This window comes from Epinephelus moara, chromosome 19, assembly GCF_006386435.1.
Source record: "Epinephelus moara isolate mb chromosome 19, YSFRI_EMoa_1.0, whole genome shotgun sequence".
NCBI lineage: Eukaryota > Metazoa > Chordata > Actinopteri > Perciformes > Serranidae > Epinephelus > Epinephelus moara.
Genome location: NC_065524.1, coordinates 27,434,317 through 27,448,059, shown reverse-complemented (window position 1 = coordinate 27,448,059; position 13,743 = coordinate 27,434,317). Strand labels below are relative to the sequence as shown.

General features: G+C 41.3%; 1 protein-coding gene across 3 annotated transcripts in view; it reads right to left on the bottom strand.

The window, feature by feature from the left end:
- ccser2a (coiled-coil serine-rich protein 2a) overlaps positions 1 to 13,743 on the bottom strand; it is a 72,470-nt gene that overhangs the window by 23,041 nt on the left and 35,686 nt on the right. For all 3 annotated transcript variants that reach the window (XM_050071143.1, XM_050071146.1, XM_050071145.1), the window contains exons 4-8: positions 12,966 to 13,059; positions 9,810 to 9,918; positions 9,505 to 9,685; positions 6,551 to 6,616; positions 6,227 to 6,346 (exon numbers count right to left, since the gene is read on the bottom strand). In XM_050071143.1, the coding sequence (XP_049927100.1) occupies positions 6,227 to 6,346; positions 6,551 to 6,616; positions 9,505 to 9,685; positions 9,810 to 9,918; positions 12,966 to 13,059 (570 nt within the window). The remainder of the gene's footprint in view (positions 1 to 6,226; positions 6,347 to 6,550; positions 6,617 to 9,504; positions 9,686 to 9,809; positions 9,919 to 12,965; positions 13,060 to 13,743) is intronic.

Here is a 13,743-nt window from a genome sequence, read left to right as displayed (position 1 = left end):
TTTAATATCTCACATTTGGCATCACCAGTTTTCTTAACGCACAACCAAAGCACTAGCAGGAAAACCACTCGCATGGTTGTAAAATATCAGATATAATAAAATGAATAAACAAAAAAAAATACAATTGACAAAAAACATGTTTATTAGCTTCTGCACTTTGCTGCCTTTAATTTCCCCCCAAAAACACTGATGGCATTTCAAAAATCAATGAATAATTCTATGCCGAAGCGATGCAATATTGTTGTGCATCCCACCTTTCTCTGCTTCTGCAGATTATTGCGCAGTTTTGATTAGACCTGACAGGCATGACGACACATCAGGAAAAATCAAGTCCGGGTTATATATAGACAGAATTACCATTACATGGTATCCTGCAGTAAATTCAGCACAATCACTGACATTTACTTTAACCACATGTTCAGAGAAACTTACTTCCTTTTTCACCTGTTAAAACCACTTACTGATTGCTGTGAGTAATACATTACTCAATCCAATACTGAAATAAACGTCAGAGCAACTTATGATGTGTATTGAATCACTCTGTAAGCACTTGTTAAAGGTGTTGTGTAAGCTGGAAGGGAATTTAGTGGCACCTAACAATGAAGACTGCAGATTGCAACCAGCTGAAACTTCCCCTGGTAAGAATTCCTTCAGTGTTCATTGTTCAGGAGGTTTTTACCAGGAGCTGAATTTTCGTCAAATTATCTCAAAAACAAACAGACCTGGGGCCTCATGTACAAAGGGTGCATATGCACAAAAACGTGGCGTACGTCCTTTTCCAGGGCAAAGTTCAGATGTATCAGGAGTGAAATGACTGTGGAAATGTGCGGTGCCTCACGCCAACTTCATGGCTGGCGAACGCACATTTCTACAGCTGTTGATCTTTTGGTGACACTTAGAGGTGATGCTGGGAAAGTGTTATAATAAATAAATGTGAAAACAATTAGTCCTCAGCCATCACAGGATGAATTTGTTTATGTCAACAGGCAGCATTTTCATTCGATCAATGTACAAATCATATGTGATGTGCAAATGTGATTAACCAATATTGTGGCGAGGTGGCCTGGTTCAATGCACAATAAAATATATTTATTCTCAACACCTCAACACTCTTGCTCATCTTGATTGAGTGAGGTTGGGTCATGTGATACATGACTTGTATTTTGTTTTTCTTTATTTTTAATTTTTAAGAAAAGAAGTATTTTCTATGTTCTATTTTCTATGTTTTTTTTTTGTTTTTTTTTTACTTGAGACTGTAATGCTTGTCTTTGATATTTTATTGTCTGGACCCCAGGAAGCTGCTGGCATCTTGGCTAATGGGGATCCTTTTAAATAAACAAATAAACAAATTCATACATTCTGAGTAACAGCATGGTTGGGAACAGACTACTAGCTGGCACTGTGCGAGATGGGTGGCTTCTTGGTGAGTAAATAATTTATTTGTTTAATTGTCCTAATATTAATCCCCCTGATGCGCATTTAGCATGTGCGCCCCCAAATATTATCCTGTCTTCACAGCATCAGCACTAGTCAGTGGTTAAAGTTAGTGACTTGCTGTTTTTTGCTGGTTAAACTACAGCTTCAGAGCTTTCTAACAAGCCCGATTGTCTGTGTGTGTAAAGTACAGTTACGTATGAACCTCTATCTTATAGGGCTGTGAGCAGTCTATTGTATGACCCGTACGAACACATTTGTTGCAAGTTACACAAATTTATAGGTATTTACCTTGGGGGTAATCCAACTCACCCACATGTGCTCCCACCACCCCTGAGAGAGCAGTGTCACCCACAATTGCGGCAACTCTCTGTTCAAACGGGGTGAGCTCCTCCTCTCCTGTCCCCCCCGCTTGTTTTGGCCACACTTTGGCGGTGGGCAGCCGTCCTCCGCTTCACATCCACCTTAATGTCGGACCACTTTTTTTAATTCTGCGTGTGTACGCTTTTCTGACCCCACAGCACTGACAGCCTCACACACACACACTCTCCCACTCACTCCTATTGCGTTTAGTATTGATGCCGGAGGACAGCGTGCCAAAAAGTACATTTTTGCGCACCTCCACTTCAGTGAGTAGCGTCTCCAATTCGCAAGTTTTTCTTTACTCCCGTCTTGCTCATTCTTTTGTTTTAGTTTTCTGATCGTGCAGAGAGGGGAATCTCAGGTGCAGGGCTCATTTAAATATGATTTGCATATTTAAATTGGGGAGTGGACAGGGAGGGGTTGGGTACTCCAACATGTGCGCTCAATTCCACGTTGATCGGGATGTACAAAGGAAATGTGCTTATATTCATGTGTATGCACAGATTCATACATCTGGATGTTTTTGTGCGTACAACGTTTTCTGGATTCAAGCATACGCCATGTTTCAGTAGGAAATCCAAGCAAGTCTTTGTACATGAGGCCCCTGGTGATTTAAACAGGTAAAAACACTGAATAAAGCAGTTTCACATTACAAAGCAGTGTTTCTCCAACGCTTTTGGGCATGTAGGGGATGGTCCACTAGCCCAGCAACTGCAAATGTGTGCTCACCTTTTTTCTGTTATAAGTTAGGATCCCAACGTTCAGGAGGTTGTTACTGGGTGCTAAATTATCTGCTGAGGTCTCTTCCTCTCAAAAATAAACGGACCCGGTGATTTAAACCGGTATAAACCCCGTATAAAGCAGTTTCTTGTTAAAAAAAAAATCTGTGTTTTTTCGAAATCTCTCATCATGGACGGGCTGCTAAGTATGGTGGCCAACGTGAAAACACCCTATCCAGACTAGGGCCAGGGTTTGGTTTGTCCATTCAGGGCTACTGTAGAAACACAGTGGTGCAACATGGTGACTTCTGTGGACAAGGACCTGCTCCCTATGTAGATATGAACAGCTCATTCTACACACTGGACTTTTAAGAATTTAGCAGGAAATCTTATATTGTCTTTCATATACGTGAATAAATAACAGAGGAACTTGTACTGTAGCTGCAAAGTCTACGGCAGAATCTGACAGAAATTGCTAGTTTTTGCCAGCTTTGGTAAAAAACTTCAATGCGTCTGAGACGAGCGCATAATCATGAGCAGTCTGCCTCAGCAGCGGTGGAAGCAGCATCCAAAACTGCATTCTGTCAAGTCAGACTGAGAAATCGGTTTTCTGTCTTTGATAGCTCCACTTTTCTTTCTCCCATTATTTCATTTTCTCTCCTCTCGCAGTCCTCCACGCATGCACACACACACACACACACACACACACACACTGTATACTGCAACAGACTTTCTCCCTGCCACACACAGCTACTCTATTGTTTTCTTATTACTCCATTATGTTCAATTCAGTCAACTGTTCCCCCCTTCTGTCTCTCAGCAGTTTCTGTGTAACACTTCACCTCCCTCTGTATACCTGACTCTCAACCAACTGTAATATTATCTCTTAACCAATTTCAAGGACAAACAGCAGGTCCAATAGCCTTTGACTTTCAAATTCTAGATATTGTGAACCAGATGACTGGCAGTCCTCACAGGCTCTGAACCAGTGTTGCTCTAATTGGTTTTTTCCTATAACCAAAAATTCCTAGCACATTGAACTGATCCAATCCTGAAGCGTTTGTTTTTTTTGGCTTCATCATTGTTCAGTCCTGTCCTACAGGGATATGAGAGGCCATGAAAACACAAACCATCTGCAGCATTCCTCTAACCTAACTTAGGGTGCCTGCATAGTGCTTCCAGAGTAAATATCTCTGTGTCCCTCTTATCTTCTCTCTGCTCTCCCAGACATCTTCACTCTTTCAGCTTCTACACTCATTAATGTCAAGCAGAGATCTGAAAATATGTAGTAGCTTTTCTTTACTCTCTTTCCTTCTTGTGGGTGAGGGTGTAAAAATATTGTGCTCGGCTGAAGAGCCTACTGTGGGTGGGTGCTTATTCTAATTGGAGGGATAGTATGCGGCAGGGCGGCTGGCGGCCAGGCCTCCCTTTGACATTTTGGTATTTCTCGATACAGCGGGGATTTGAATAATGTCAGCCGAGCATAAGGGTGTTTGGCTAACAAGCAAACCTGGTCAAGACACTAATGAATGTTAGAGTGGAGATGGAGCCAGCTAAAAGCAAACAGAATGGAGGTTATTGGTAGGCAGCTGTAACTGTGCGAGTACACATGCTAGAGTGCATGTGGGAGTCCAGCAACATACTGAGCAGTGACTGATCTCCTACCCATGATAAAGGGTGCTACAGTATGTCTGCAGGGACCACTAGAAAGCTGAAGGTGGATCTGTACACTTATCACGTGCCTCCCATACTGTGTTTTCATCAATCCCCCTCTGTCTTCAATATGCTACAAAGTATATTTTTATATGTTTCTAGAAAATTATTTCTCCTGTCCCTGGTCGCTCCATTGCTGCTTTTCACGCTCTGTCTTTATAAGATCAGATAAATCTGGTATTGGCGTGAACAAAAGATAATGGAAGGCTGTGCCCAGACATGCTTAACCATCTCAGATCGGTGAAGAGAATTGGTGTCAAAGAGGTGAAGTACCAGAAGTGAAGCTACATGCTTGCAGCACATAAAAGCTACACGAAAAGCAATCAGCAAACATGAGCACCGGAGCTATAACAGCCCTGTCTGTACATGTTCAGGGACATATGTCTGGATCCTGCAATACTTAACTGAATATGAACCTTTATTAATATTCTACATGTTGGTCCGACATTCACAGTATGTGAGCCTTGATCATTTGCCTGTCAGTGATGAGCAACACTACAGTTGCCATTCACATGCAGAATGTAGAATAGTTGCGTAAAGAAGATGCTGCTATTTTCTCTTCACTTGAGATCCTTGATAACAGTGTTTGATAACAGCAAACAGACATTCTTTCTAGGAAACATAAAGTCCAAACCATGCATCTGTGTCCACTAGCCATATGTTTGCAACTAGCAGCAACCTCAGAGGCCAAAAAATAAAGCTAAATGCCAAAAACTGCAGTTCTCGAATGGCCACTGGCTCCAAATTCAGTCAGTCTCCATAGACCCCTATGTTAAAGTGTCCAACTTTACAGCTGAAATAAGCATGTTAACAGCCTGGTAGAAAAAAGACTGTTTAATAGCTAATTTCCCCAATTCATGAGAACTGTGCGGGGGGGGGGGGGGGGGGGGGGGGGGGGGGGGGGGTTATATCTCACCATTTAAGTGTCTAATGAACATGTACATCTCATGTAAAACTGTCTTGCTCAACATTCACGTTGTATTATAAGACCCTCAAAGAAGTTGGCAAGCAAATTTTGTTTTAATGGTTTTAAGCCTGTTTTTTCGCAAGCAAAAAATAGCATTAGCATTATCTCAGTTAATCACTGTGCCAACAAAGCGAGCAGCTAGTGTTAGGGTTAGCTCTAGCCTCACATGAGCACTTCTCATCACTTGTGGCTCCAAAAGTCCAAGATGGCAACATTAAAAATGCCAAAATTGAGGCTTCCAAATGGGAGTCAATAAACAAATGGGTGACGTCAGTGTGGCCACAGCCATAATTTCTATACTATATATAGTTTGCACCTAATTTATCAAAGATGTCATTCAGTTTCTCCATGTGGATCTTTCTGCCTCCTCTGTATATACAACACTAATTGCATGTCTGACAGAGGGATCCCTCCTCTTTTGCTCCCTCTCAGGTTTCTCCTTTTTTCTTCTGAACCAAGTCGGGGTCGAAGGATACAGGGTGTCATCTGTTGCCCTTTGAGGTAATTTTTTGATCTGCACAAGCCAGAAATCCTCTCAGTTTTCATCTTGTCTGTCTAATCTCACTATTGACTCATTATTAAAATACTAGACTTAATACCCTTCAAGCATCAAACAACAAACAACAGCAGAAAGATCAACTGTCGGGTGTCATTTATGTCTGAGTAAAGGTCAGACAAAAAAGATCTGCACTTTCCTGATAGCTCTAAGCAAATGTAATTTAACAGAGCAACATTTTGATATAACAGAGATCTTTCTCAGGCATTGTCAAACCTATGTGCAATTTGCTTGGAAATATCAGTACAGTGTGCAGATCTTTTGTTAGACTTTTGCCTTCAGTTTGTTTTCTGATTCAGCATCTGTAGACGTCTTTTCCTACACTCTTTTTAATGTCTGTCAAAGTCCCAAATATCAGACAGGGGGACAATGTATTTCTGGAATTGAATGGTTACACTGCAACAATATTTCCCCCACATATAGTATAGAGTCCAAGAGTTTTCACTTGTATCAGTCCTGCTCACACCAACTCACCATTTGTTCGCGCTGATGTTGTTGCAGCTGTTGACACTGCAATGTGAGCTGAGCTATGGTCTTGTCTCGACTCCTCAGCTCCTCTCTGAGCACCTGCACTTCCTTAATCAGCTCCTCCAACTGAAAACACACACACACACACACACACACACACACACACACACACACACACACACACACACACACATATATACGATATACTGTAGCAGCAGCAGACTACCTCAGCAGGAAACTGGAGAAATGTAAAGAATATATATATAAAAATATATATACAGCATATCCAATCAATCACTGCTATAAACCCACCAAGGTAAATTTTCTTACCTGTGATGCAGTGGTATTATCTTCAATCTCTTCAGGAACATCTGCTGGAGAGTCTGTATCCTCAAGCTGGAAACAAACAAATGTGCACACACATACACACAAAGTATACAGTGAGCTGGATCAATGACAATTGCCTTAGGCATGCCTCAAGAGCAATATTTCGCTACAGCGGAATATCTTCACTCTTTAGCACATACACTCCGCTGACCCTGAACGCATATACTCTGCTGACCCTGAACTGGTATGTTAGATACCTGAGGCAGAGCTGGCAGAGCATTCAATACATTTACTTCATAAGATAAAGAAATGTCTGCGGAGGCTACTTAAATAAGAACTGTACAGCACTTCTGTATTTTTTTTCCCCAAGCAGGTCCAGATCTCGTCTTGAATAGACAGAAAATTCATGTAACACTATAATTACTGTGTGATTAAGTATTTCGTGATAAATCATAGGCTATCACAACCCAAAATTGTGTGTTAAAATTGCATATTTTATCTGGCCAAGAGCCACAAAAGAGGTATTCAATTTACAGCGACCTGAAATAAGAAAAAAGTGAGTCCTCACTATTGAAAATTTGTAGCCAGTAAATGCTGTAATGATGTAATTAGTGCATTAATTAAATTAATATTTTTTTGGAAAAGCAATCAAATTGTTGTTTATGGATATTCAGTCAGCTACTTGAGAAATATAAATGTCATTTCAACACTACATGCCACCTGCTCCTCATTCAGGTCAGGTAGATTAATTCAGCTTGAACCAGCATGTCTGGATGTCTGACTGTTTGCACAATAAAGCAAAGATCAATTAGGATTCAGCAAGGCTGGAGGATCATTTTACATTTGCTGCCTTGAGCTCAACGCCACGCTAAAAAAAACGCAATTAAGAACACAGTTACTAATGGGCCGACAGAAATATTCTCCCTCTTGAGGCTGTATAGCCAAAGTGTTTGACTAATTGCAGTGAGCACAATGAAAACATCTGAAGGAGACATTTGATTTAAATGCAAACCCAAATATCACTTTCTATGCTGTAGAGGGTAAATTGAGTCGAGGCATTCAAGATTATTCCATTTTACGGAGTGTGAAGTGCTTCTGCCTCTGTGCATTTCGGCGATTTCTGAGATGGGCTTGTACGTTTTGTAAGAATGTGGGTTTTGTGTGTTCGTCTCATATGCAAGAGCAACTTTCTATAGCCGACATGTTTTATTTCTCTCCTCTCCTTCCATTTTACCCTCTCTTCTTCCTATTAAATAGATTTCTCAGAGTGACAGACTGACAGAATAAGATCTGTTAAGTGATCATTTTCACACAAGCACAGATATATGTAAATTATGTGCAATCACAAAGGCACGAAACAAATATGCTGTGCACTTAGAAGGAGGCCAAAAGAGCATCTAATATTGTGAACAAATTGCTGTTCACTGATACCACACATTAAACCACTTGCAAAGACTTTCCTATCTCTCTACCTATAAATATCTGTCTTAACAACTTCCTTTGTTTACATAATAGTATCTATGTGCAGGGCAGCAGCACTATGTGATGACAGCATTTATTAGACTGATGTAATTAAACATTTAAAAACTTTTAAATACTTAAAGTGGAACCACATTAAAAATTAAAACTGGCTTAGTTCGGTTTGTCAGAAAACAGTTTTTATGCCCCTAATGCTGAACACCTGTGGACAGTGAGGCAGTGTACTCCTGGCAAACTGCAGAACATTATTCAGACCAGCCCTCGAGCCAACTGATATAAAGCTACACTTAACACACAAAACAGTAGCTGAAATAGAGCATAAAATCCAGACAGTCTACAGTATGGTGCCTACTTATGACATGAGCAAGACATGATCTGCATGTGATTTGTGTGTGACATATTCAAAGAGTGACGCAACAGCATAAGAACAATGGTAAGCACACAAGTCAGTGTTTTGTGTCACTGGACAGCACAAACCAGTGTCACTACTCAGTCTTAGTCAAGACAACTCTTTGAAGGTCTCAGTCTCGTCGTGGAATCAGCTACAGTTTTCCTCAGTTTTGTCTCGGCCTCAAAGATGACTCAGGATTTTTTTCAAGACTACTTAAGACCACAACTGCAGGGGTGTCACTAAAATGCCAGTGCATTGTCTGATTATTTTTTTGTTAACATCATAACTGTGGTTGGATGAAACGTCCTGCTTCAAATGCAACCAACAACTTGACTGATTTCTAATTTAAAAATGTTGTTACTGTTAGAGGCTGTCAAGGAAGTGAATGCAGGAGGCAGGGGAAAGACTATGGCTGTCTGAGAGTACATGTCAGACAAATTTTTAATAATAAAGTCTGGCTAACTAAACCACAAAGAATTCATCTGCAAAAGAGCATTCAAAAGAAAACACACAGCAGTATGTTAATTCTGCAATGCTCACTGAGATCACGTCAAACTTTTATCTGCGCTAGAAAGAAAGCATGTAGAAAGGTAAGCTAAATGCTAGTGATGCTAGCAAAGCAAGCTAGCCGATGTTAGCAATCTGCCTCTGTAGCAATAAAAGAGGTGAATGAAGAGGACTCTTCTTTTGTTTTCTGTTGAGTTTTTATGGGAATGTGGATCAGATTAATTTGAGGAGTGCCTATGGTTTGCATGTTCCACATTTCATCGTAGATTTGTCATGTCGTGAGGGACTCGCACTGGTCTGGTCTTGGTCTCAACCCCTAAAAGTCTTGGTCTTGTCTCAGTCCTGGTCATGACTTGGTCTCGGTTTAGGTGGTCTTGACTACTAAACCTGTGCACACTGAACACATATGTGTGTTCTGAGAGTGTTTGTGCATCATGTACCTACCTAACATATGTATGTCTTTGTATATGTGTTGCCATCCTGTAGTACTGTATGAATGCATGTATATGTGTAAGAGCGTGCATGTTTTGGTACATGCAAGCACTGTGTTCATTCATCTTCTTGCAGATGTGGGTCAGACCTGTAGTAATGTTTTGAGCCTGAGCAGCTGTTTCTTGAGGGAGCCGCAGTCCTGAGTCATGTGTTCGAGTGTGAGTTCATCCAGCATCGCCATGTAGCCATGCTGCCTGCCTTCAGAAGAGATGGGCCGCGAAGAGAACCTTGACGCCTTGAGACCATCATAGTGCTGGACGACATGGGCCCTGAGAAACAGTGACAAAGAGTCAGGCAGACAGAAAAACAGAATGATGTTGGCCTTGTCTTTTTACATTCCTACTTTTTACTTCTTTCTGACAACATTTTTTTTATCTCTCAGGCCTAACCAACCTGCTGTCATTGTAGAAGTGATCGGGCCCGCTCCAGCGATGGTGTCTTCGTCGCTGCCCCTGCCGACCGGCCCTCTCTGAGCGCTCAAAGTGGGACATTCTGTCAGCGTCTATACAGGTAGAATTAAAGCAGAGTTAGCCAGAGTAAAGAAACAAGTGCATGTCTGAAACACAGAGGATGCAAGTGAGAGATAAAACACCATAAACATTGTGCTTTCTGACCTAAAATGTATAAAGCCAGTGTTTGGGATATGTTGCTGATGCAAAGGATAAAAGTTCTGTTATTTGTTGAAGTGAAACTAGTACATGTTTGTGGTTGAAGATAAGCAGTATTTTGCAAAGGTTAGAATTTGTTTTTCTCTATTTTTCTCTGTCAGTTTCTGTCTTTTACTACCACTACACGGGTACACACACACACAAACACAAAATGCAAGATGGTGAGTCAATTCTTCATACCTTGTGGTAATAAATACTGCTGTGTATATACTCTATTCTAAAATATCTGCATATAAATCATGATCTGATCCACCTCATTCTCTATTTCTCTCAACTGTCTCCACCACCAAATGCAAACACACACTCTCACACAAGGTGACAGGCCATTTCATTTTCAAGGAGGTAAAAGGACACTGTATTTGATAACACTCAATAGCATATAACTGTGAAATGAACCGTGACCACAACAAAATTGACAACTAACAGAGCGTAACCCCCAGGAAATCAAAAGGACCCTTGACTTTCTATATTCCAGATAGTCTTTAGACCGAGGGAAAAGGGGGAAAGAGAGAGAGAAAAGTAGAGAAAGAGGAACACTGGCAGTTTGGAGGACCTATTCCAAGGAATGCAGCACCAGTGCTGGTTAAAATACTTTACCCCGGGTGTCACCACACAGCAAAGGAGCAGACAGCCTGTTTCATTCTGAGCTGTTACATTCCAGGAAACTTCAGTGCCCCCAGAAACTCATTTTCAGCCCAGAAAAAGTCCTTGAAAAAGTAACACAACAGGAATATATTCCAACTTGGGGAAAATATCCACAAAGGCAGAGAGAAACTCAGACAGAGAGTGGAGAGAAGTGACTCCTTGTCCAGTCAGCTGGTGAGCAGTTAAAGGGCCAGTGGGAGAAAGTCGACCCAGCTCCCACCCTGCCTGGTTCTGTCTTTGTTGACAGCCTTGTTTTTCTGGGAACTCCCTAGGAACTGGAGCTGGGGAGAAATGACTGTGGTGGTGGTGAGAGAGCAGCTGAGGTAACTGGTTTGTGTCCAAGCTAGACCGTCACCAGCTGAGGCAGGCAAGGGAGAAAAGCTGAGGCCTCTCTTCTGTCACGGGACCCGACAACTGGATGGAAATACAACATGAGGCCCCTTCTACCCTTTTCTTTTTTTGTACTCCTCTTCTCCTTGTCCCCTCTTCCTGCTCTGTGGCAGAGTCAGGGTGTCTCTAGGAGGGAGGGAACACCCTTCCCTATCCCGTGTCTCGGGGCCTGCCCTGTGGGTTGGGTCTAATCGGCCTCTTCAGCCTGTCTTGCTTTCACTCTGACTCTCATGACACTAGCTACCATGACATAGAGCGCTATAAATATGGCCGCTTCCCCGAAAAGGAGTAGGAAGGGACGACACTCCAATTGACATTCCACTGGAGTGAACATTCCTTTCCCTCTCTCGCGCCCTTTCTCTCTCTCAAAAACAAGGAGATCACTGTTTTACAGACTTAAGAATGATATCAGGGGTGTAAAGCTGCCCCAGTAATGTATACCCAGTTGAGAGTTTATTAGGCACACCTAGCCAAAACTAATGCAGTCAAATACAACAGGCCTGCAATAAATCCTCCCTTTATGAAGGTTGTAATGTTCACTTTTTGTTGGAGCTGTTTTAGAGAGGCACTGATCTAACTTTATGGTCATTTTCAGGGATGTACTTTATATCAATGACGGTAGACTAAATATTAGAAACACCTCCCGGTGTAACAGAATTCAACGGCAACAAAATCTACAGCCTCCAATATGACCATAAAGTTGAATCCACACCTCTCTAAAACACTTTCAACAAAAGCTGAACATTATGGCCTTAATAAAAGCAGGATTTACTGCAGAGCTGTTGCAGTGCAAAGTGTACCTAATAAACTGGCAAATGTATATGTGCAATGGTGCATTTGATTGTGGCCCTCCATATACTTGTGCGCGCACATGGAAGCATAAGCTTAAATACATTATAACTAGTGCATTAGCCATGTATGGTACTTAGATGGGGCTGGCTTCAGAAGTGAAGGAAAAATTCACTTCCTAGAATCCATTATGTTTCATTACAGGTGAGGTCAACCCTCCTTTCCCTCTCCCATCCTCCTCTTATATATGTGACGCACTATTCAATGAATCCATAATGACATTAACATGTTTATTATGTGGTAATAGTGTGACCTGATTACCTTTGACACTTACAAAGATTTTACTCAATCCAATGGGATTGGCCATTGATTACATTTAGACAGTGAAAACCAATAACAAAGAAAATTCCTAAGACGCCAATAGATACGACATCAAGATGGGAGTGGGCTGTGTTTTGTGGAATAGTTAGCTATTACACTAATCATACCAACACCATACAAGAGTCGTCAAGACAATCAAATAAACTCTGCTCCTGCTGAGCCTGTGCATGTGCACTGTTGATGTGCTGAGACCACGTGTGCTTCTGTTCAGCAGAGCCTGACAGCTGGCTGAATGCTGCTTCAATTCAGCTGCCTACCTGCCACTCAAGGACAGTTGTGTGACAGTGGTGGAGTTGTAATTAAATAACTCTTCAGCAACCAAATAATAAAAGAATCACAGCACATAATAGACAACAAGGTGTCCATTAAAAGATTTTTAATGGATGCTGCAGAGGCAACTCTTCACCCAAGGCAAGGCAGGATTCAATTTATTCAAGCCATTATATGCCATAAAAGGATATTGCTGGAAATGGAATGCTCAGACCTTGGTAATGCATTAATTTACAATTATGATCAGAACAGTTTTGCTGGAGGTGTCCACTTATACGAAAATAATGGACAACCTCCAGCCAATGAAACTGAAGCATTTGTCATGGCCTTAGAATAACCTCAAAAATTTAAATCATGTGTAGGATAAATGCAATTTGCATGTGTGTGTGTGTGTGTGTGTGCTGACCATGTAAGCCATCCTCTGGGAGGTCCACATCCAGCATGAGGTCGTCATCGTCCAACTCTCCAGTTCCAGGAGGGTCCAGGTTGTTCAGGATATCCTGAGAACCACGAAAATCACAGGTAACCATCTCTTTATTGTAAGGCATTAGATAACATTACAGGTACATTACAGGCACATTATGAGTGCATTAGAGTCGTTATATCATTTTGCCTCTGGGCAAAAAAGGGTTTTGTTCTGTAAGACCAACTGCTGCAGGAGAAATATGGAGACACCAAGGGCCAGATACATGTAGCTCTGTATTGATTCATGAACTAACAACAACAACAAAAACCCACATAATGCACAAATCCACAAATACAGAAATGCAGTGTTTGTCTGCGATGAATAAAGCCTGACAAGCAGATTATTATCACACATCATTTTGAAATTGTGCGTATGGACATAAACCTAATTCCCAATCCTCCAATTAGCCAGAAATGGATGTTCACAAAATCTTGTTTTGACATAAATCAGGATCATTCTGTCCTTGGTCTGGCATTAGCAGTGTATTCAAACAGTGCAAAAGCAGCTTTTTGTTGCTGCTAACTCATATTTTGTTAGAAAATTAAATAAAACCTTTTAATTAATCCCACACAGATTTAATTGATTGATTGAAATTTACGTGGCCATATAAATAAACAAGAGCAGAGGAACACCTCTACAATGTAATGTAATCTAATTATTCCATAAATATTGGTAAAACTTAAAGGAGCAGTGTGTAGGATTTAGTGGAATCTAGCGG